General features: G+C 39.7%; 1 protein-coding gene across 2 annotated transcripts; it reads left to right on the forward strand.

Annotated features, from left to right (window-relative positions):
• Positions 1–615: 615 nt before the first annotated feature.
• On the forward strand, positions 616–21629 carry LOC139474459 (uncharacterized). 2 transcript variants are annotated; one of them, XM_071257498.1, is made up of 7 exons: positions 616–703; positions 2717–3054; positions 6314–6788; positions 10000–10171; positions 11635–12415; positions 15323–15540; positions 16783–21629. In XM_071257498.1, the coding sequence occupies exons 2-7, from the start codon at positions 2791–2793 to the stop codon at positions 16862–16864; spliced, it is 1992 nt and encodes a 663-aa protein (XP_071113599.1). In that variant the 5' UTR covers positions 616–703; positions 2717–2790; the 3' UTR covers positions 16865–21629. The 2 variants fall into 2 exon arrangements, with proteins under 2 accessions (XP_071113599.1, XP_071113606.1); XM_071257505.1 differs by having other exon boundaries at positions 6314–6782.

Raw genomic sequence — 21629 nt, forward strand, 5'->3', positions numbered from 1 at the left:
TGAAGGTTTTAATATTTCATATATGTATATAAGGCTATCGTCAGTGAATTCCTGATAGGTCATAAGTTTTTAATAAACTCGCTCACTCCAAAATAGTCTCTCTGCTGACGCACTACTCAGTGTTCAGTTGCATTGATATGTACGTAATCCATCCAACAATGTCGGGGTGGGTTTGCTTATCTGAATGCAAACATCCACATACGTTGTGTTAGCAGAGACAGCAGCAAAATGTACTTTGACCTAACCCATATAAATATATTCACATACTTGAAGCACAACATATCTTGTATGACATTTCGGTCGGACTACCAGTTCCAGGATACACCATGCTCGGAGCAATTAGCTGTCCCAGCAACTTTGATTGAAGTCATTCGAAGCCCATATTTATTATCTATATCAATCTAGAAGTGTCTTATTGCCCTATTTGCATAACAAAATGCATCTGTTAGCAAGACGTTGATAATTTCATGGTCTATTCATGGCTGGGAATGGAAGCAACTCCGCGGATGGACCGACGTGCTAGGGAATTATCAGGATTTTACATGCGCTTCACCAACCTGTTGGACTGGCTGCCTGCTTCTCGAGTTCTAATCGAATAGGACACAAGCACTTCCGGGTGTTCTCTCTTTCGGTTTGTTGGGCAAAGCCATGATACGACAAAACATGAGATGAGGCTGAAATAGGAATAGGAGAACTTCACTTTGTAAGTGATAAGACAACTAATATATTCATTCTAACTACTGTCACAGTTGACTTCAATGTTAAACTGTAATTGTGATACTAGGTGAGTGGTTCCACGGTCGCCTGTTCGTTGGTTCAAACTTCGCTAAGGAATGAACCGTTCACTGCGGTGTCTCTGTCAGCGGGGTAGACATAACAGCCTGTGTCATTTCTTGCTTTCTCTTTTCACCTGGATGCGAGGCCCCCATAGATCACTAAACACATTAAATAACCCCTTTTGATTATTTTACACTGCGCAATGTTTATCGGGTCCTCATTCAGTCTTTCCCGAGTGGGTGTTGCGCACGACACAGCTAGTTGGCAAGTCGCCAAATGTCTTTTGTGTACCGTGATACAAGCACAGGTAGAACTGTCATCGAAAAGTACATGTCTAAATAGATTAATTATTTTTGACATATGTCTAATGTCTAAATGTTGTATGAGCTGGAGGACACGTCTTGAGTGCATTTGTGTCGTGCTGATCATTTTCATGTGATCAGGAAGGGATTTACCGATTTAGAAAATAAATATCCTCTATTAACTTTGAATTAAAAATTAAATTCAAATGTTAATTTATGGAAGGCCATGGCCCTAAATGAAGTGTGTGAAATGCAGTACAGGGTCATTTTACAAATTGATTCACGTATTTCGTTTCAGTACATTTCTGGACTTGAAGGATTATTTGAAATAGAAATAGTTTTTAAATCTCGATAATTTGAGTTTGGCATAAGGCAAACAAATTGTTTCACTGACGGTCGAATTACATATTCATTTGGTATGAATTGCTTTCGATTATCTTCTAAGTATGAACATATAAAGGTGAAATGATACAGATCTTCGATATTGTTTGGAAATTTGTGGTGTCTCCCTGTGTCAAAACTAAGCTCTGTAGCAAATGTACACAAGCTCAAATCTATTTTGTGTTTAATATTTGTACCTAGTACGAAAAGGGTAATTAGGGTTATATAAGGGTTGTTATAGCTTAAATGGATAGAATTTGTTATCAAATAAAAATAAACAACAATATCTGTTTTGAAACATTTACTTCAGTCACAACAACAAATGTCACTGAACCCACGTTTACAAATATAGAAACATCATAGAACAATCAGGATGACATCACTTATCAACGTCATGTGATGGCACCTAACAACAAGCGTGATAATGGCCCGTCGTCAAGCAATATGAGGGCATCATCAAATTACAGTGGCCCGCTCATTTCTGAGAACATGCGGGCGGTTTAATGATAATTCTATCCATTGTAGCTATAATAGATGATAATATATTAGTCCATTCTTGGCTGTACATATCTTTCAATCTGGTTTGAAGATGGTTAAGAAAACTATACATCAAACATCTTGGTAAAGCCAAGCATAGCCAAGACCTGAACTAAACAGTATAAGACTAACTTAACTTGCCCAGTTCTGTCTACTTACTGAATCGAGATTAAATAACATTTTGTATGCCTTACGCAGAAGTCTATTAGATATTTCCTGCATATTCTTCAAATACTGATTGTCAGATCTCTCCCACTTTTGGATTCAATCGTTCGGCCACTGCGTTTATCTACGTACCCCAGATACATCTAATGGGAACAACTCACTAGACACTACCCTCTCAAAAATAACATTGTACAATATATGATGTCATCAAGTTGTGAGCACATATTCAGATCTCCAGACATGACAGAACAATATTTTATCGTGAAATATCCAAAATTCATACTTTACGATTTATCGCATATATATCTTATATTTGGGTTTTTGTGTTGTAAATGTTTGGCATAACATTTTGTTTGTTGATAGTTTTATCATGTGATTACAATGCATTCTCAAATGTCACAGAAGAATATATTTTGTGTGTATCAGGTTATTTTTTATGACCGTTTTTGTCCTGTTAGCCAAGCCATGGCTCTACAATTATTGCTAATGAGAACAGGGCCATGGTCAGTGCTGTTGTGACATTGATTCTTATTTCAAATCTTTTACTGTTCCAGAAAACAGAGGACACACTTTTAAAGAAAAAACAAAAATACTCATCTGACGCTGGACACCCTCTACACAGGGAAGTATGGCCGACCAAAGCCAGAATAGCAGTTTCTATAACGGTTACAATGGCCAGAGTTCATCATCCTTCCCAGGTACTACAAGACAAGATAGACATGTGCCATTGGTGTATGTTCCCGGTTCATCTTTGAACTATGGCCAGCAATCATCCACATCAGGACCACCTGTCTCAAGCAGCATCTCCAGTATGTCCCACGGAGTCGCCGGGGCCGGATGCGGAGTGGATTCTCCTGTACAAGGGACTGCTGCTGGTCATGCATCATTGATGGTAAGGGAGCCATGATTCTCTGATGTACTGTAAATCTTGAAATTAATGCATCTCCAAATTAATACGACTGATGACCCCTAGCCAAAAATGAGTAGGAGCCATGATTCTCTGATGTACTGTAAATCTGGAAATTAATGCATCTCCAAATTAATACGACTGCTGACCCCTAGCCTAAAATGAGAATCAATGTCAATGTCAATGTCAAACCCCTCCCCACCCTATCGCCAGTGGAATGATACACATCCTTACCTTAATCCAATCAAACAGCAAAATAGCACTGCTTATTAGAGCTGAGTAGAGCACTTCCGTAGAAAACAATAAACAGTTAATATGTTTATTCTGTTGACTGGCATTAAGGAAGTTCAAATAATTAAACCAACAACAGTTCATTGATTCGTATGAGGAGAAGGTGTCAAATAGCTTGTCACAAGTGGGTGGAACTTTTGACCACAGCAGCAATAACTCACCAGATGTCTATTGTGTAATTCCTAATCTTTAAATGGCATTGTTATATACTTGTTACAACTGCTGCTCAATAAACCGTGTTTGTGTATATATTCAAGTTGGTATTTCCGCCATCCAATGTGTAGTGAGGTCATCTTATTGTTGATAGTCATTTGGAGACATAAATTTGAAGTTAACTAATGCGAACAAAGACCACTCACATATTTCGCATATAATTCATGCTCATGTTAATTTCAAGATTTTTAGTATTAATGCATCGCCAATTTCACCTGACAATTCAAAAAAATATGATACACAATAGCCGACCGATATATTCCCTGACAATACGATACACAATAGCCGACCCGTGTCCCTGACAATACGATACACAATAGCCGACTAGTGTATTCCCTGACAATACGATACACAATAGCCGACCGGTGTATTCCCTGACAATACGATACACGATAGCCGACCCGTGTATTCCCTGACAATACGATACACGATAGCCGACCGGTGTATTCCCTGACAATATGATACACAATAGCCGACCGGTGTATTCCCTGACAATACGATACACAATAACCGACCCGTATCCCTGACAATACGATACACAATAGCCGACCCGTGTATTCCCTGACAATACGATACACGATAGCCGACCGGTGTATTCCCTGACAATACGATACACAATAGCCGACCGGTGTATTCCCTGACAATACGATACACAATAACCGACCCGTATCCCTGACAATACGATACACAATAGCCGACCCGTGTATTCCCTGACAATACGATACACGATAGCCGACCGGTGTATTCCCTGACAATACGATACACAATAGCCGACCGGTGTATTCCCTGACAATACGATACACAATAACCGACCCGTATCCCTGACAATACGATACACAATAGCCGACCCGTGTCCCTGACAATACGATAGTACATTCATTTTGGCAAAATTCTGGGCCAGTAACTAGTCTGGTTAAGTTTGCTATACAAAATATAATGTTAAATCTGATTGCATGACACTGTTAGAACAAGCTTAAATTAATCTGTCATGCTAGTTTAACTAAACAAATTGACACTAATGACCTTTTGTGAGCAGGACCAAATGAATTATGGAGAGTTTCATGCAAAACATCACAAAATAATTATCTCCAGAGATTTATCGAGACCTACCTTCAGGCAGTTTCAGTAACATTTTCAAACTTTCACAATTCATGTTGTACAGTAATGATTAATTTTATTATTGATTTATAGAGTGACTCGTATATCACTGAACAGTTTGAGCAAAATAACATTTTATCCTATCTCACACTATGCACTTCTCATTTCTTTCAATTTTAAGTTTTCTGGTGTCCCCCTCTGTGATATTGCTGGAATATTGCTAAAAGTGGCGTAAAACCATCCTCACTCACTCACTTCAATTCTAAGTGGAAACGTACTTAAAGGTTTCCAGCTGAGCACACCTAACGTCACCATGGCCACCTCCCGACAATCTGGGTCATTCACACTTTTCATGCCGGACAACCTACATGCGCTGAAGACATGGCTTTCCCAGCCAACTCATTCTCTTTCTAATCGCAACAGTGATGTGACGTGCTCTCACAAGAGAGGGGTGGTCAGGTAGCCTAGTGGTTAAAGCGTTCGCTCGTCACGCAGAAGACCCGGGTTCGATTCCCGACATGGGTACAATATGTGAAGCCCATTTCTGGTGTCCCCTGCTGTGATGTTGCTGGAATATTGCTAAAAGCGGCGTTTAACCATACTCACTCACTCACTCACAAGAGAATCCATGTTGGCTTTTCACTTTTTCCAATGTTTTTCAGTTACACTCCGCTCCTTTACGTATGAACACGTTTCACATGTTCCCGATTTCATGTGTTTCATTTGTTCAACGTAACAGGGTCACAGCACTATTCTGTCTTTATGACACGAGACAGTGTTACTTTATATTGTTCACTGTTTAACACCAGCTTCCTTGTGTATATCCTATGGTTGTTGTCTTTTTAGGCTAGGATGCCCCACCTTCCAACCATGGGATAAATGCTTTGTGGGAGATAGGATATGTTAAACAATTTGTAATTTGTACAATGTATTGTATATTTATATACCGTATTCGACGTAATAAGCGCCCTGCTCTAATAAGCGCCCACGTCGAGATTTGCTTATATATTGGCTAGTGAACAATCCCAATTAGCACCCCTTCCGACCCATATTCGCATATAATACACACCGCTTCCTTCCCCTATTCATGTATAATACGCACTTCAGGCTGTCAGCATAAACCACAAAATTTATCTTTCAACTCTATTTTTTTCACCAAAATAAGATTCTAATTAGAGCCCCCTGGGGGCTTATTACGACAAATACGGTACTTATCCTATTTCACATGCTGTAGCTTGCCCGTCCATCCCTGTATCACAATTCCTCCTGCCTACTAGCTCTTGAAAGAGAATCTGTGTTCAGGGCATGTAGGTTGACCAGCATGAAGAGCGTGAATGACCCAGATTGTTGGGACGTGACCATGGTGACGCTAGGTGTGTTTGGGTGGATTGCTTTTTAGAAGCTGGAAACCTTTGTTTAACCACATTTTCCACTTAGGATTGAATTGAGAAATGCATAGTGTGAGATAGAATAAGTATATAAATATACAATTAATACTGTATGTTTTCAACTTTCTCACCAAATTACTTGCCAAGGGCACTCTGTTTAGAATCCTGGATAAGTCCCTGTGTCAATACGTATCATGCCTCAAGTATTACGGTCATGTATGATGTCACCCTAACAGATGGGTTCTACATTCCAGGGACAGCAAGATGTTAGGAGGTCCGATGCAGATCGTGGTCGTCAGGCCTGTGTAGGGGCAACTGCAGATGGCGCTGAATATTTTGGAGAAGAAAGATATGACACCGGCCTTGGAATAAATGTGCGCATATATTCCGGCGACATATCCAAATCTGAAGCAGATGCCATCACAACTGGAGAGGGACTACAGGTTAATTTTATGAGTCAGGTGACAAAATCTATTGCTCTTCTTCTTGGAACGCCATTTAAAGAAGGAAGAGAAAAGTTGTTTACAACACATGGAGGACATTTAGAGGAAGGGAGAGTGTATGAGACAAACATAAAAAGTGGTCGTGTTAAATACCAATATGTGCTGCACACGGTCATACTTGTTACTTATGACTTTGTCAGTGATATCAGAAGGCTGTATTACAAAGTGTTTGAAAGATCGGATGTCCTCAAAGTGGAAACAGTAGCTGTTCCATTGCTGGGTACAGGTGAGAGATAATTGACTGCCTGCCTTTTAGCATGTTTAGATAATCATTTAAGGAAGTAGTCTAGTTGCTTCTCACAATACTGTCAATTTATATTGAATCGACATGGACAAGCACATGAAATCAAACTACATGCCTACAGGCTATTTTAGCTTAATGCTAATTTATGAACCTACCACCGTGTCACCCTATGTTGCATTAGGTTCCTGATAACCTCGGGTAAACCTAGTAACCAGCTCATCTTCCCAACCTAGGTTTTGAAGCAGTTCTCTTCCAAACCTAGGTTTTGAAATAGGTCATTCCTCAACCTGCTGTTTTACATTTTGATTGGAATATATAGCTTTTACAATTGACGTTATATAAACTGGCCTCTTGATATGAACACAATAGTGTTTTTTGATTTGTTGAAAGTCAGAATTCTTATTATGTGAATATGCCATGACGCGAATCAAACCTGCAACCTCACATATCGTGTTAAGTTTCGTTACCCACTGTTTTCCCATTGAGCTGCAGGGGCAGGTGATGAGAAATTGTTCAATTTTACATGTCATGACTCCAGCTGGTCCATGCTGCATGTGTTTTTTTTCTTGCACACTTGGATCGAATACCACGACATTCTGTATTGTTTCACCGTAAGTTATCTCATTTTGACAGTTCACAAGTTGGATAGAACATGCCTCCATGTGGTTAAAAATGTAAAACCTTGAGCTCGGGGAAAGCCCTCGACCTCATCCCTCGCTCGTGGTTTTACCTTTACAACCAAACTTCTATATGTAGAGACTAATGTTCACAATATACTCAACTGACAACATCAAAGTAATGTAACAAACTTCAATTGGATGCTGTCATTAGACATTGATCTCAGCTAATGAGGAATTCCTGTTTCTTACAATGTCACATTTTACTCCCAAGATCAGACATGTCTCAATCCTCCTTTGCTTACTGCAATGTATAAGCGCCTACTATGATGTCGATGTTCCAACATAGAGCACAAACTGGAATATAATGTTATATGCGTAGGACAAAGTATGTCAGAGGGTTTTTATGTATAGGATAAAACACGTCTGAGGGTTGTTATGATATTTAAAACACGCATCCCGAGGGATTTTCCGAGGGAAAGGGTTTTGAATATCACAACAACCCGAGGGGAAGTGTTTTATCTTACTTATAAACCGATTTTGAACCTTAAAATTATCCCCAAACTAAATTTTAACCCATTATAAGTGTACAATAAAGCAGGTGCAAGGGCTCTTATCACATTTAAAACATGCATCCCAAGGATAACGGTTTTAGATATCATAAAAACCCGAGGGAAACACATATACAGCAAATATGACTTGAATATCCTATAAAATCCTGGGGATATTATATAAAATCCCAGGGACATTACCATGATTACAACATCCCTGTTTATGAGATTTAACCCGACTGGAGAACAATAGGATGATGTCACCGGAGGTTTCTAAGAAATTTAAAAAACGCTATCCGAGGGATAAAGGTTTTAAATATAATAAATCCGAATGGAAGTGTTTTATCTAACTTTTAAACCGAAAAAGAAATTTAAAACAACAAACTTTCCATGAACCTCAGGAAGCAGGCGTAAAATATCTTTTGCTGGCATACGGTTCTTCCAAAAGACATTCTTAAAAGCATTATGATTTATCAGCGCATCTGTACCCTAGTGGTACACTCACTGGGCTACAGATATGAAGGCTGTGTGTTCGATCCTCGGGATATATAAAGAAAACATTTGTCATTGATTTTACGTTTACGTCACAAGAAAAATTCATATGTTACAATGTAAACGGAAGTTGTATTAATAAGATCCCATGGATATTATATAAATTCCTGGAGATATTATCACATCCCTGTTTATTAGATTCAATTCCACTGGATAACAATAGGATGACGTCACTGGATGTTTATTACAGAAATTAAGATTATTTCATAATGCATTCTGTGCTCTCGGGTCTATGTGAATTAATATTATACTACCATTAAGTATAAGCTCATCAAGGTTATTTGATTAATGTATTTGCATGTGTCAGAAGCCATCGGGCCAAGTGTTTCATTGTTTATGTTTGTTTAAAATCAGTCATGCAAATTGTGACACGTAAATATATTTATCTTCCTCTTCATATTACATGTACTATCAATAATTCAAAATGACTCAATTTCAAATCAAACCCAAGGTGGTGTAGGTCAGTTTGGGTGTCAAGTCCAGCTGCAGTAGGCATGTGGAATTTTTATCAAGAAGTGATGTCATGTATCTCCCTGTTTCAAGACCTATTGCAGGAGGCATATATTTCCTACACTTAGAATTTGAATGTAATTTTCGATGGTTCAGGGACTTAACTAGGTGATATCTAATGCAGATAATTGGCCTCATATCTTTAGCACATATCAGTAAAAGTTCCAAATGGGAATGCAACATTTCCCAGTTCAAGTCATGTTAGTAACTAATTTTGTAGTTGTGCAAACATCAGCTATGTTTTACTATCTGGGTTAGAGCTGATCTTAAACAACCCATGCTTGTCATTTTAGGCGAATAATAATATCAAGCTTGCTGACTTAATTGATGCATGTCATCGCAGCCTATTTGCATAGAGGGCGCACGGGTGGCCCAGTCGTCTAAGGGGCCGCGATTCGCTGTGCAGAGTTGCATCCCTTGGGCACGCCAGAAACCTATGATTGTGGGTTCGAATTCCGGCATGCCCCGATTATGTTTCTAGGTTTGTCAGGACCATACCCGTGCTCATGGGTTTCACCGAAGTGGTCAACGTCTGAGACCTGCATTACTTTGGGCTTTCCTCCCACATTAAGCTGACATGCCGTGATATAACTGGAATACTGTTAAAAGCGATGTTAAACCCAACTCACTTACTCACTAATTGCATAGATTGTCAATCACGGAATTGTCTGGTCCAGACTTGATTATTTACAGACCTCTATCATATAGCTGGAATATTGCAGAGTGCAGCATTAAACATGCAGTGTTTAATACTTAGTGTCGCATTCTACCATTAAATTCAATGTTAAAAAGCCACTGAATTTATGAAGATTTTGGCTTTCGAAAAATCTATATTTTGGACAAAACAGTGCTTTTTCTCAATTTCCTTAGACATTCATTTAATTTTTAATCCTCTTTATGCATTTACTTGTAAGGAAACACTGTTCTTGTACATGATGCTGATATCTTGATATGTTTTTCCAGGCAGAGGTCAAATCAGCCCAGAGGATGCCATCAGAGAATTGGCAGATGGCCTACACCGCTATGCAAAAGACAGGCTTACAAGATGTACAAAGCCTCTCAATGTAGAGATTGTAACACCACACGTGAAATTTATAGATATTGTCTACAAGGAAATTGAGAAGTGTTTTAACAGGTAACATTTGACTCCACAGCTTTGATGCTCGAGAGAACACTGCAGAGGTTTTGTGAGATCATCACAAACTTAAAACAAGAAGTAATTCATGTCATCAGAAAGCGTATGTCTGTGTGTCCAGGAGTTCATAAGATCTATGTAACACTATCAGACACCATGCCAGAATAAAGGGGCGGTCGGGTAGCCTAGTGGTTAAAGCGTTTGCTGATCACGCCAAAGACCCGGGTTCGATTCCTGACATGGGTACAATGTGTAAAGCCCATTTGTGGTGTCCCCTACTTTGATATTGCTGGAATATTGCTAAAGTGGCGTAAAACCTCACTCACTCACTCACTCACTCACTCACTGACGTATGTACTCTGTTTAAGTGTATAACAAACTGTTAAAACCTGAGCTGAGCTCCACATGTGTCACAAATCTGCCCATCAAAACATTCTCGGCCAAGTGCTGCTGTTCAAAGCGTCAATAAACAATTGAAAGCAATTCATTTACAAGTACTGACACCATGTCATCAAATTACACCCTCAGTTAACAAAAGTAACACAGTGATTGAAGTGGATATATTCTGTACATGTCCAATGCACACTTTTATTGTTTATCGAGTAACATGATGTCACATGAGTTGATAAAAGATGTCTGACGGTCGAAATGCATATTATGAATGACGATAGAACAAACTAAAATTAGTTGGTCCCTTTGAGTTTGTTATAACTGTAGTTTACTGTATTTGTTGGATGACCCACACAGAATGAGCTGACTCTCAGAGACTTATTCTGCCACCACTATGTAGCTATGTAGTAACCATGGTAACCATACTGATAATGTTTTCTGATTTTTCTGAAGTCTTGTTTGTAGTTTCTAAGCTTCTGTTACTTATGGGCAGTGGGGTAGCTAGCCTAGTGGTTAAACCATTCACTCATCATACCGAAGGACAAGGTTCAATACTCCATATGGGTACAATGTGTGAAGCCCATTCCTGGTGCCCCCTACCCTGATATAGCTGGAATATTGCTAAAATCAGCGTAAAACCATACTCACTCGCTTTTGATACTTATTTTGGGTTGTCTGACGTGCCACAACTTTTTTAGCAGAGTTGTGTCCCTTTGGCATGCCAGAAACCTATGATCATGGTTTCAAATCTCAGTTCGCCCAATTATGTTTCTAGGTTTGTCAGCACCATACCCATGCTTGTGGGTTTCACCGAAGTGATAAATGTCTAACTACTGCATTACTTTGGGCTTTCCTCCTACAATAAGCTGACACACTGTCATATAACTGGAATACTGTTGAAAGCAGCGTTGAACCAAACTCACTTATCTTTGCATTGTCTTGTTTACCCTTGATCTATAACCTTTATGGTCTGATGCAAATATTCACACACAAATCAGTTAAGCGACAGTGCCTTTTGGCAGTATTTTTCCTCTGAAAATTGGCCCTAATCAATGGTTATGATTTTCAAACAGACAAACAGCTCCTGCATCAACACAAAACAGTGGCACACTAATGTCCAAGACATCATCCAAAAAACATCCACAAGGTTCCACTGAACACCCAACGCACAGAGCTTCTGGTCACAAATGCTCTGATCGAAGCAATACGCGCAATGTAGGCCCACAGCTGAGATCAAATCGACTCACAACAGTAAGAAACGGCACTATGGTCGCTGCCTTGGACACTGAGAAAGCCAGGGCTGGTGCCATCCATGGTCTAAACGGTGAGCCAGGAATGACCAATTTGCAAACCAGAACTGCAGGTCTCTCCCTTGGTGGTGATGTTCCCAGTAGAAAGCCCCATGGGCACAGAAGTGGTAATGTTGCTGGGGACACTCCTCATCTGGGAACCAGTTCGGGAGTGGGAGGACAATACAATGAAACGTCCCGTTCAGGTGAAGATCAAGACGGTTTGGAAGAGGCAGACACAGTTATTCCTGTAGAGCAGCCTGACCCGAAGGCTACTGATGTCGGCAGTGCAGAGGAAGAAACCTGTCCCATTTGTATGGACGTGATCCAAAATGTGAAAGTGTTGGGCAAATGTGGTCATAAATTTTGCCAAGAATGCATTGAAGACTGCTTCAGGAGCTGTAAGCCCATCTGTCCAACGTGTCAGACTGTGTACGACGTCATCACTGGCAACATGCCACAAGGGACGATGTCTGTGAATACAACAGCCTTCCCCAGCCTACCTGGATACGAGGGGTGTGGCTTGCTCACCATCCAGTACCATTTCCCTGATGGTTTGCAGACAGTAAGTACATTGTAAAGGCTCGATTTAAGAAACTTGATTTATTTAGCTTGCACTAGGTGCATGACGACATGAAGACCTAGTTGCACCAAACAAAACCAGTTTGCACATTGGTCCCATACATTTATCAAAGTTGAAATAAACTACACATAAACTAGTCTAAACCAGTACAGTCTCAGATTTCTGATGACTGTTTCATGATTTTACATAAGACATATTTCTGTAAAATATAATAGGAACATGTTCACATAATCTTGAAGAACCCACAGTTTGATGATGTCAAGCCCAAGAAAGCCTGACAAATTAGGCTAAAAAATGTACCGTAATAGTCTTGGTTCTCAGGTTCCACCCGCATCATCATGAAGGCTCCCGCACGTTTTGTTTTTATTTCCATTTTCAAAAAAATATATAAATCCTTAAACTTAAACACAATGCACAAAAAAATTGAAAATGGTAACAAAATTTAAACGTGCAGTGAACTTTATGATGATGTGGGCTGTGCCTGAGAACCAAGACAATTATTGTTTTCAGCCTTAAACATAACAGTGATTAGTGATGTTGTGTGGTTCATAAACCTTAGAGGTATTGAGCTTGTTCAAAGATCGTTGTTGTCTGGAAAAGTAGATCAGCCAGATAAATCACCACTCTTCGGTGATTGTAAAACAGAGCCTCTCTACCCTCAGACTTTACATTCCCTTGTATCGAAACTGTATTAGATGTAAGCCAGACAAAAATAACAATATTGCATCTAATAGGCAAACAGACTGTGAATGGACACTAATACCATGCTTGCCGTAAGAGGCGACTAGTTGGATCGGGTAATCTGCCTCGGTGACTTGGTTGATGCATGTATCCCAAGTGCATAGATCGATGCTCATGGTGTCAGTCACTGGATTGTCTGGTCCAGAATCGATTATTTACAGTCTGCCGTCATATAACTAGAATCTGGCTGAGTGCAGGATTGATTAACAAATGAACAAAACACGACTCTCAGCAATGATTTTGTATTCAAGCATTCAGATCGTATTTGCCATATATTTCCCTTCTGTCACATAATATATTCTCAGAAATTGTTGGCCTCTTGTTGCTATTCACTACAATTTGAAGTTCTGACCCTCCAGGTGTCTCATATCTGAAGCTGCACAGGTACTCGACCATGCCATAGCTTGTAATAATTTACATGAATTTAAATATTCATGATATTAGTATCTTTATCCTGACACAACCAGTCTGGATGTGAAGCTGCATGCTGATGGGAAGGCCGGAGGGCTCAAGGACAGATAACTCTGATTGGTACCCAAGGGCAACAGGTGCCCGATACTAAGAAAGGGCGTGTTTTGTAGTCTGTGTTATGGGATAGAAGTGAAGAAAGAAATTGCAGTGTGTTGTGTCAGGATAAGTATGCTAATATCATGAATATCCAGATTCATATAAGTTTGGACACCCCAAAGATAAGCATTTCCCTAATTAGCCTACCACAGACGGTATTCAGTTGAAAATGGTAATTGTGTGTATAATCATCCACAGATATTTTGTGTACAGTGAACCCTTGATACTATGCTCCTCGATGTATCGCTGCCTCGGATACAGCGTAGGGTACCCCAAGGTTTCCAAATATTTTTAGAATTTTCTGTTAAAAACTTATAACTATTATTTTCTTTTCATTTGGATTACAGTAAGGTATATAGAGAATCTCGCCCTTGTGTCTTTTGATATCAAATATATCAACACGAGTTGAGAAAAGTGGGAAAAACTCTGAGGCTTGCTGAGGAGTTTGTCCACTTTTATCAACGAGTGTATGTATATATATATATATATATATATATATATATATATATATATATATAGCTGCATGAGTGTATATATATATAGCTACATGATAAATCTCAAAGAATAATCAAGAACGAAGCATGGTTAATTTCACGATAAAACATTGTTCTATAATGATGTCATTTCTGGGGATTTGAAAACTGTAAATTTTAAAATTAATGCAAGCGTGAATTAAATGAGAAAAATGCGAGTGGTCTTTGCTCACATTAATCAACTTCACATTTATGTCTCCAAAATGACTATCAACAATAAGACTTTGGATAGCGGAAATACCAACTTGAATATAAACACAAACACGGTTTATTGAGCAGCAGTTGTAACAAGTATATAACAATGTCATTCAAAGAATAGGAATTATACAATAGACATCTGGTGAGTTATTGCTGCTGTGGTCAAGAGTTCTGCCCACTCGTGTCAAACTAAGCATCATTGACCACTCCAACAGTCCAGACAGACATCCGTCCCCCCACGCAACACTGTGTCAAAGACTGAGACAACCCAATGAGTACCGATAGGTCTACAGCATTTGTCTTGTCATCTACCTTCAAGTTTGTTAACACCTCCACATACCAATCAATGAACTGCTGTTGGTTTAATTATTTTATTGTCTTTGAACTTCCTTAATGCCAGTCAACAGAATAAACATATCAACTGTGTGTTATTTTTAGGAAAACACTGTTTATTGTTTTAACGGAAGTGCTCTTCTCAGCGCTAAATAGCGGTGCTATTCGTGTTTGATTGGATTTATTTAAGGTTGGATTAAGGTAAGGATATGTATAATTCCACTGGGGGTTGGAGGGGGGCGTCGCACTGATATTGAGTTACATTTTTGGCTCGGGGTAATTTGAAGACACATTAATTTCAAGATTTACAGTACCTGCTTTTATCATGACTTTACTGTTTTGGATAGATTTAATGAATGGTTGAACATTTAAAATATAAAAAACATACATTTGAATAGTATACTTTTCATCAATCAGTCATTATGATTATGGACACTATACCATCAATTCGTATAGTGTGACTGATAAGTTATTGTTTATATTCAATCATCAGAATATCATTAATTATCTGTTGCAGCACAATCATCCCCATCCAGGCCGACGTTACCATGGAACATCGCGTGTAGCCTTCTTGCCAGCTAATGGAGAGGGGCAGAAGGTGTGCCGACTTCTCAAACTGGCCTTTGATCGGAAACTGACTTTCACAGTGGGAAGGTCAGCCACCACTGGCCGCGATGATGTGGTCACCTGGAACGACATCCACCACAAGACGAACATGGATGGTGGTCCCACCAGGTGAGCCGTCTCCGCCCCGTGGGAAGGTTGTCAGTTTGAATGATGAACTTCTACTGATTTAGACTGACCTGAGGCTAGGGATGAAATGATACAGCAAGGTCACGTTAACGATACATATCATGATACGATATGTATCATGATACACATCTTTACAACAAATTGCATGGAAACTACTTGACTATAAATATTTTGGAGCAGGTTCAAAAGGAAATACTAGCTATTTATAGTGGTGAACTTGATGCGCTGATGACAACACGTTTTGCAATATTTGGCTGACAAAAATGCTTGCGATGAGTAAGTAATTTATTTTGGCAAGTGTATGGTCTCATAATGATACTAAAAAAAACATATCATGCATCATGTCATCGCCTGAAAACATGATTCACGGGTGCACCAATGTATCATATCACCCCGATCTGAGGCTAATGTATTGCCTGTCAAGGTGAGGTGAAATGGGGTTTAACTATCAAGAATATTGCACTTACATAGTGCCATGTATGTAACGTATGTGTGCGTGGCTGCTTGTGCTGTCTTGACTTACGCCACTTTTATAGTCCTAGCATTTTGAGATACCATCTATAAATCTATATTGTGATAAAACTGGTCTTACTTCGCAGAGTGCATCAGATCACATGAGCACCTTGATTAAGAACTTAAAAACATTTGGAAAATATCTGCTCATGCTGAGTTGACGGTACACATGTTCTGCAAATCCTGCAATCGGCCAAAATCTACACGGCAGTTTACAAACCAGATGTCGATTTCGTTACACAATATGATTGGACTTTGCATAGACTTGTTAGTCCAGCCAAAATATAAGTCCATAATTACAGCCGAGGTAGGCAAGGATGGAAACTGGACTTTTATAGTCAGATAACTCCCTTGCCATGGGAAGATGCATTCCACTCTCTGGGAAGACTCTGTATCCACAGAGGTGGTCGCCTATCTAGTCCTTAACATTATCCACATTATCATCTTTGCATGAACGGTAGCACCATCTGTTTCAATAAAAGTTCATGGAATCCTGATGAGATTTCAATATGGCCACGGCGGCAGCCATATTGAAATCACTTTTAGACCATTGTTGTAGCATTTATGTATGCATGTAACCGTTTACAAACATGAAGTGGGTCTGAACATCCAAAATATTTATTTGTTTGTTTAATGCTACACTCTAGCTATATAAATACATATCATTTGAAATTATATTACATCTTTATGGGTTTGGTTATTTTTTGACAGATTTGGCTACCCAGATGACACCTACTTGTTTCGGGTCCAGGAGGAGCTGGCCAGTAAAGGTGTCACGGAGGATCAGCTGTAGCACACACACACCCACCAGTACCTGTCACCGAGAGCCAGCTGTACTACACTAGCTCTGACAGGATCTCTCACACACACACACCAGCTGCTGTCACCGAGAGACAGCTGTACTACACTAGCTCTGACAGGATCTCTCACACACATCCCTGCTGTCACCGAGAGACAGCTGTACCACACTAGCGCTGACAGGATCTCTCACTCACACACACCAGCTGCTGTCACCGAGAGACAGCTGTACTACACTAGCTCTGACAGGATCTCTCACACACATCCCTGCTGTCACCGAGAGACAGCTGTACTACACTAGCTCTGACAGGATCTCTCACACACACACACCAGCTGCTGTCACCGAGAGACAGCTGTACGACACTAGCTCTGACAGGATCTCTCACACACATCCCTGCTGTCACCGAGAGACAGCTGTACCACACTAGCGCTGACAGGATCTCTCACACACACACACCAGCTGCTGTCACCGAGAGACAGCTGTACGACACTAGCTCTGACAGGATCTCTCACACACATCCCTGCTGTCACCGAGAGACAGCTGTACCACACTAGCGCTGACAGGATCTCTCACACACACACACACCAGCTGCTGTCACCGAGAGACAGCTGTACGACACTAGCTCTGACAGGATCTCTCACACACATCCCTGCTGTCACCGAAAGACAGCTGTACTACACTAGCTCTGACAGGATCTCTCACACATCCCTGCTGTCACCGAGAGACAGCTGTACTACACTGGCTATGACAGGATCTCTCACACACATCCCTGCTGTCACCGAGAGACAGCTGTACTACACTAGCACTGACAGGATCTCTCACACACATCCCTGCTGTCACCGAGAGACAGCTGTACTACACTGGCCATGACAGGATCTCTCACACACATCCCTGCTGTCACCGAGAGACAGCTGTACTACACTGGCTATGACAGGATCTTTCACACACATCCCTGCTGTCACCGAGAGACAGCTGTACTACACTGGCTATGACAGGATCTCTCACACACATCCGTGCTGTCACCGAGAGACAGCTGTACTACACCAGCTCTGACAGGATCTCTCACACACATTCCTGCTGTCACCGAGAGACAGCTGTACTACACTAGCTCTGACAGGATCTCTCACACACATCCCCGCTGTCACCGAGAGACAGCTGTACCACACTAGCTCTGACAGGATCTCTCACACACATCCCCGCTGTCACCGAGAGACAGCTGTACCACACTAGCTCTGACAGGATCTCTCACACACATCCCTGCTCCCAGGAGTGGCCACGGATGGCCCTTTGCCTAATCCACTGTGCAGAGTTGTGTCCCTTAGTGGGCCCTGTATCATGTGTTCGAATCCCAGTATGCCTTGATTGTAGAATTCCTGTCAGTGACAACAGCGGACACAATACTCTTATTACACAGTATTTATTGAACATGTATCACACTTATTTGTTCACAATAGGGTACCCTAGATCACAGAGAAACTGCAAAGTTTTTCTTATTTTGGTCACCATAAAATAAAAAGTAAATGAAAACAGCTGATTGTCCACGTGCCTTTACATTATTAAAAGTTGGTGCTATTTTGGACAACTCTAATTATTTATAACATTGAACCTGTTGAATAGTGCACGTGAAGTGAGAAATGTTGATCTCTGAGTGTCCACAGACAGTGTGAATAGTCTAAACAAAATGTTTTCCAAAGGAGGAAGCAACAGGTATGTATCACGGTAGAAAACAAGCTCGGTATCCATGGCTATTGTTTCCAGCTCCCATGTGATGACATCATAGATCACCTGTTGTCTTGAATACTGAATGGGACCTCTTGATGTTACGTTACTGACACCGTGTCAATCATGTTTTTATGCCTATACTCACATCATACTGTCCTACCTGTGATCTATTTAATAGCATTTCATAATGTATTATGGTAAGTCATTTCTGGAGCACAACTTGAAAACTGTGAAAGACTTTTTTATCAAAACCTGGTTCATTTATTAACCAAGGGCAGAAGTGGTTCCTTTTACTATTTGGGAATTTTTCAAAATTTGATTTTTCCCTGTATCCATGAAAACAATTTAGACTTAGCTGAAATGGAGGTAGGTGTCGTTTCCGGAACAGAATTATAAAACTGTTCAACATTTATCATCCAAACTTGGTACATGTACATGTATTAAACAAGGGCTGCAGAGGTGCTTTTGCTATTTAGGATATTTATATTTTTTCCTGTTTTGCAAGGCAACAAGTTTGACTTTGACTGTGTTCATTGTGGTGTGCTTGTCCAGACTATGTCTCTAAAACCAATAGCTATTCTTTCATGGCACTTTGCACACACAAGACCAGTTTGTCAGATGGTGCCTTTTGCAATTTAGGGCTGTTTAGCATTTATATTTTTTCGTTTCTATGGCAGCACGTTTGACTTTGACTCTCTTCACAGCGATAGAAACTAACTGTTTTAGTCCACTAGTCCTTGTAATTAAAACATATAGCAAAACCCTTAATAATGGCAATTTTCTACTACCTTATGATACCTTAACTATTGGGCAGTTTGGCAAGGACTATATGCCACTATCTAACGCTGCTTCTTAGTAATGTGTTTCTCCAGACTATATTTCTAAAACTAATAGGCACTCTTTTTAAAACTGCACACACAAAGACCAGGTTGTCAACTGGTGCCTTTTGCTATTTAGGGATTTTTAGAATATATATTTTTTCTGTTTCCATGGCAACGCGTTATATTTTTACTGTTCTTAGTGGTGTGTACTTGACATAGAAATATACAAAGTTCCGTATCCTAATTCCATGGTATTGTTTTGATAGCACAATAACTACTCTTGTACAAGGACAGACAGATTAGATAGAAGTTCTCTCATCAAATTGGACTTTGAGTAAGAGTCAGACAATTTGTTCTTTTTCATTTGTGGTGGCCGGGGGAATTTGTCATCTTCTGATGACTTTTGTTTATTGAGCAACCTGTTTGTTTGTTTGTTTGTTTATATTTAGTATATTAAGTCACCTAATCAGATTAACCAGCCATGATCAGTGCACTGTTTTCTATACTCGATAAATACCAGATTATTAACACTTTTCTTAGAATGATCACAATCTGAAACATCAATGATTTCTCTCTTGATAAGTTTGTTATAGTAGATGAGAGCAATGTCTACATAGTTGCAAATCTTGTCATTGTTACGATTGATAAACCTTTTTTGTGGGAAACAGGATTTTTCCTGTAACAAATCTTACATTTGGGATAACACTTTCTTAGTAAATACAGATTCACATACTTTTGGGGTTGAGTCCCATCCTGGATTCAAACCCACACTGCCAGAGCGAGGAAGGGACATAACCAAAAAAGTACGAGAATCTGTACTTTACTAAGAAAGTGTTATCCCAAATGTAACATTTGTTACATTTGACCACTTTCTAAATGGCATTGTGTGTTCATAGGATGTTTCCTTTTTGAAAATAAACACATGGACACCAATGACATGATCACTCTCCCCCCTCCCTCAAGAAATGGTACCCTTGTATTATGTATACTACTCAAGAGAAGTTAAGGAGCACCCGACTCTTTCTTATTACTTCATATTAAGTCATGCCAGAGGGATTAACTATCATATGAAAGAAATGGATGTTCTTTGTGGTATTGTCAAGACTACTAAAGTACTCACGGAAATGGAAAAAAAACTGTTTTTCTCAATTTAAAAATCGACACAAAGTGTTAGGTAGCTGTAAATACGAAATAACAAAACAACTCGAAAAGCACTAGTCTGGATTTGCTAGTTTGATCTCAGTGAACAATACAAAATGTTTTATTCACATTTTTACACACTTTTACGTGTAAAAAGGCATAAAAACATTTGATACGCTGTATTTGTGCCACGGCCCAATTAGTACTAATTTAGTTGTTTGAATATTTACATATTTTGTATATTAACTGCAATAATTTAAGATCTGAGGTCAAAAAAACAGGGTTTTTTTCATTTCCGTGAGTACTTTACCACATCTATGTTTCAATTATAAGTAGTCATGCCCCTAACAGTACAGCTTGTACTTCCTGTGTGCTGGGCATGTAGGTAATAGTCAGTACACCGCGGTGTATAGAAGTCTCACATTCTTTAACATCTCTTGAATAGTATACATGTATATCCCTGTCTGGCTGTCAAATGAAAACGACAAAATGGAAGCTTTCATTCAATAGTTTATGGACGAGAAACCTCATGCCTCAGAGACCATCATGAGATTATTGCTCTATTGCTGACTATGCAATTTTGTTACTCGTTTATGGTTGGTGAGTTACAGTTGAAAATTCTCAAGTCTGTTTCCCCTTCCAGTTCAAAGAGGATAGGGATGTGATGTTTTGGTGAATTTAATATTGGATATTGTGTGATTTTCATATTAGGACTCTGTAACATTTCGGAATTGATGTGTGTTTTGACAGCTGTTTCAAGACATGGGAATCGGTCAATGAATACCAGTTAGAGTTATCTCCCTTTGTCTTCATTAGCACAAGCTCCATCCCAGGATGTGACACCTTCATAACCCTCCTGTAGGGCTGGGACGAGTCCAAATATATATATTGCTGAGTGAGGGGTTAAACAACAAACAAACAAATGTTAGAGGAGTGAAAGTAAAGTTGACATCAGTATGTCCAAATGTGGCCTTATCTACTGTTTACTGTTTCTGACACAGTAGTATGATCAATGTACAAGGTCCTCCAGGTCTGATGTTTACAGCCTTCTCTTACTTGTATATATGTATAGTGGA

This window comes from Haliotis cracherodii, unplaced genomic scaffold, assembly GCF_022045235.1.
Source record: "Haliotis cracherodii isolate W230 unplaced genomic scaffold, xgHalCrac1.p SCAF_1, whole genome shotgun sequence".
Taxonomy (NCBI): Eukaryota; Metazoa; Mollusca; class Gastropoda; order Lepetellida; family Haliotidae; genus Haliotis; species Haliotis cracherodii.

Excerpts from the sequence above, each read along its gene's own strand:
- LOC139474459 (XM_071257498.1), top strand. The coding sequence starts at position 2,791 with ATGGCCGACCAAAGCCAGAATAGCAGTTTCTATAACGGTTACAATGGC. Across the intron at positions 3,055-6,313 it reads CTGGTCATGCATCATTGATG|GGACAGCAAGATGTTAGGAG; the intron begins GTAAGGGAGCCA and ends TCTACATTCCAG. Across the intron at positions 6,789-9,999 it reads TGTTCCATTGCTGGGTACAG|GCAGAGGTCAAATCAGCCCA; the intron begins GTGAGAGATAAT and ends ATGTTTTTCCAG.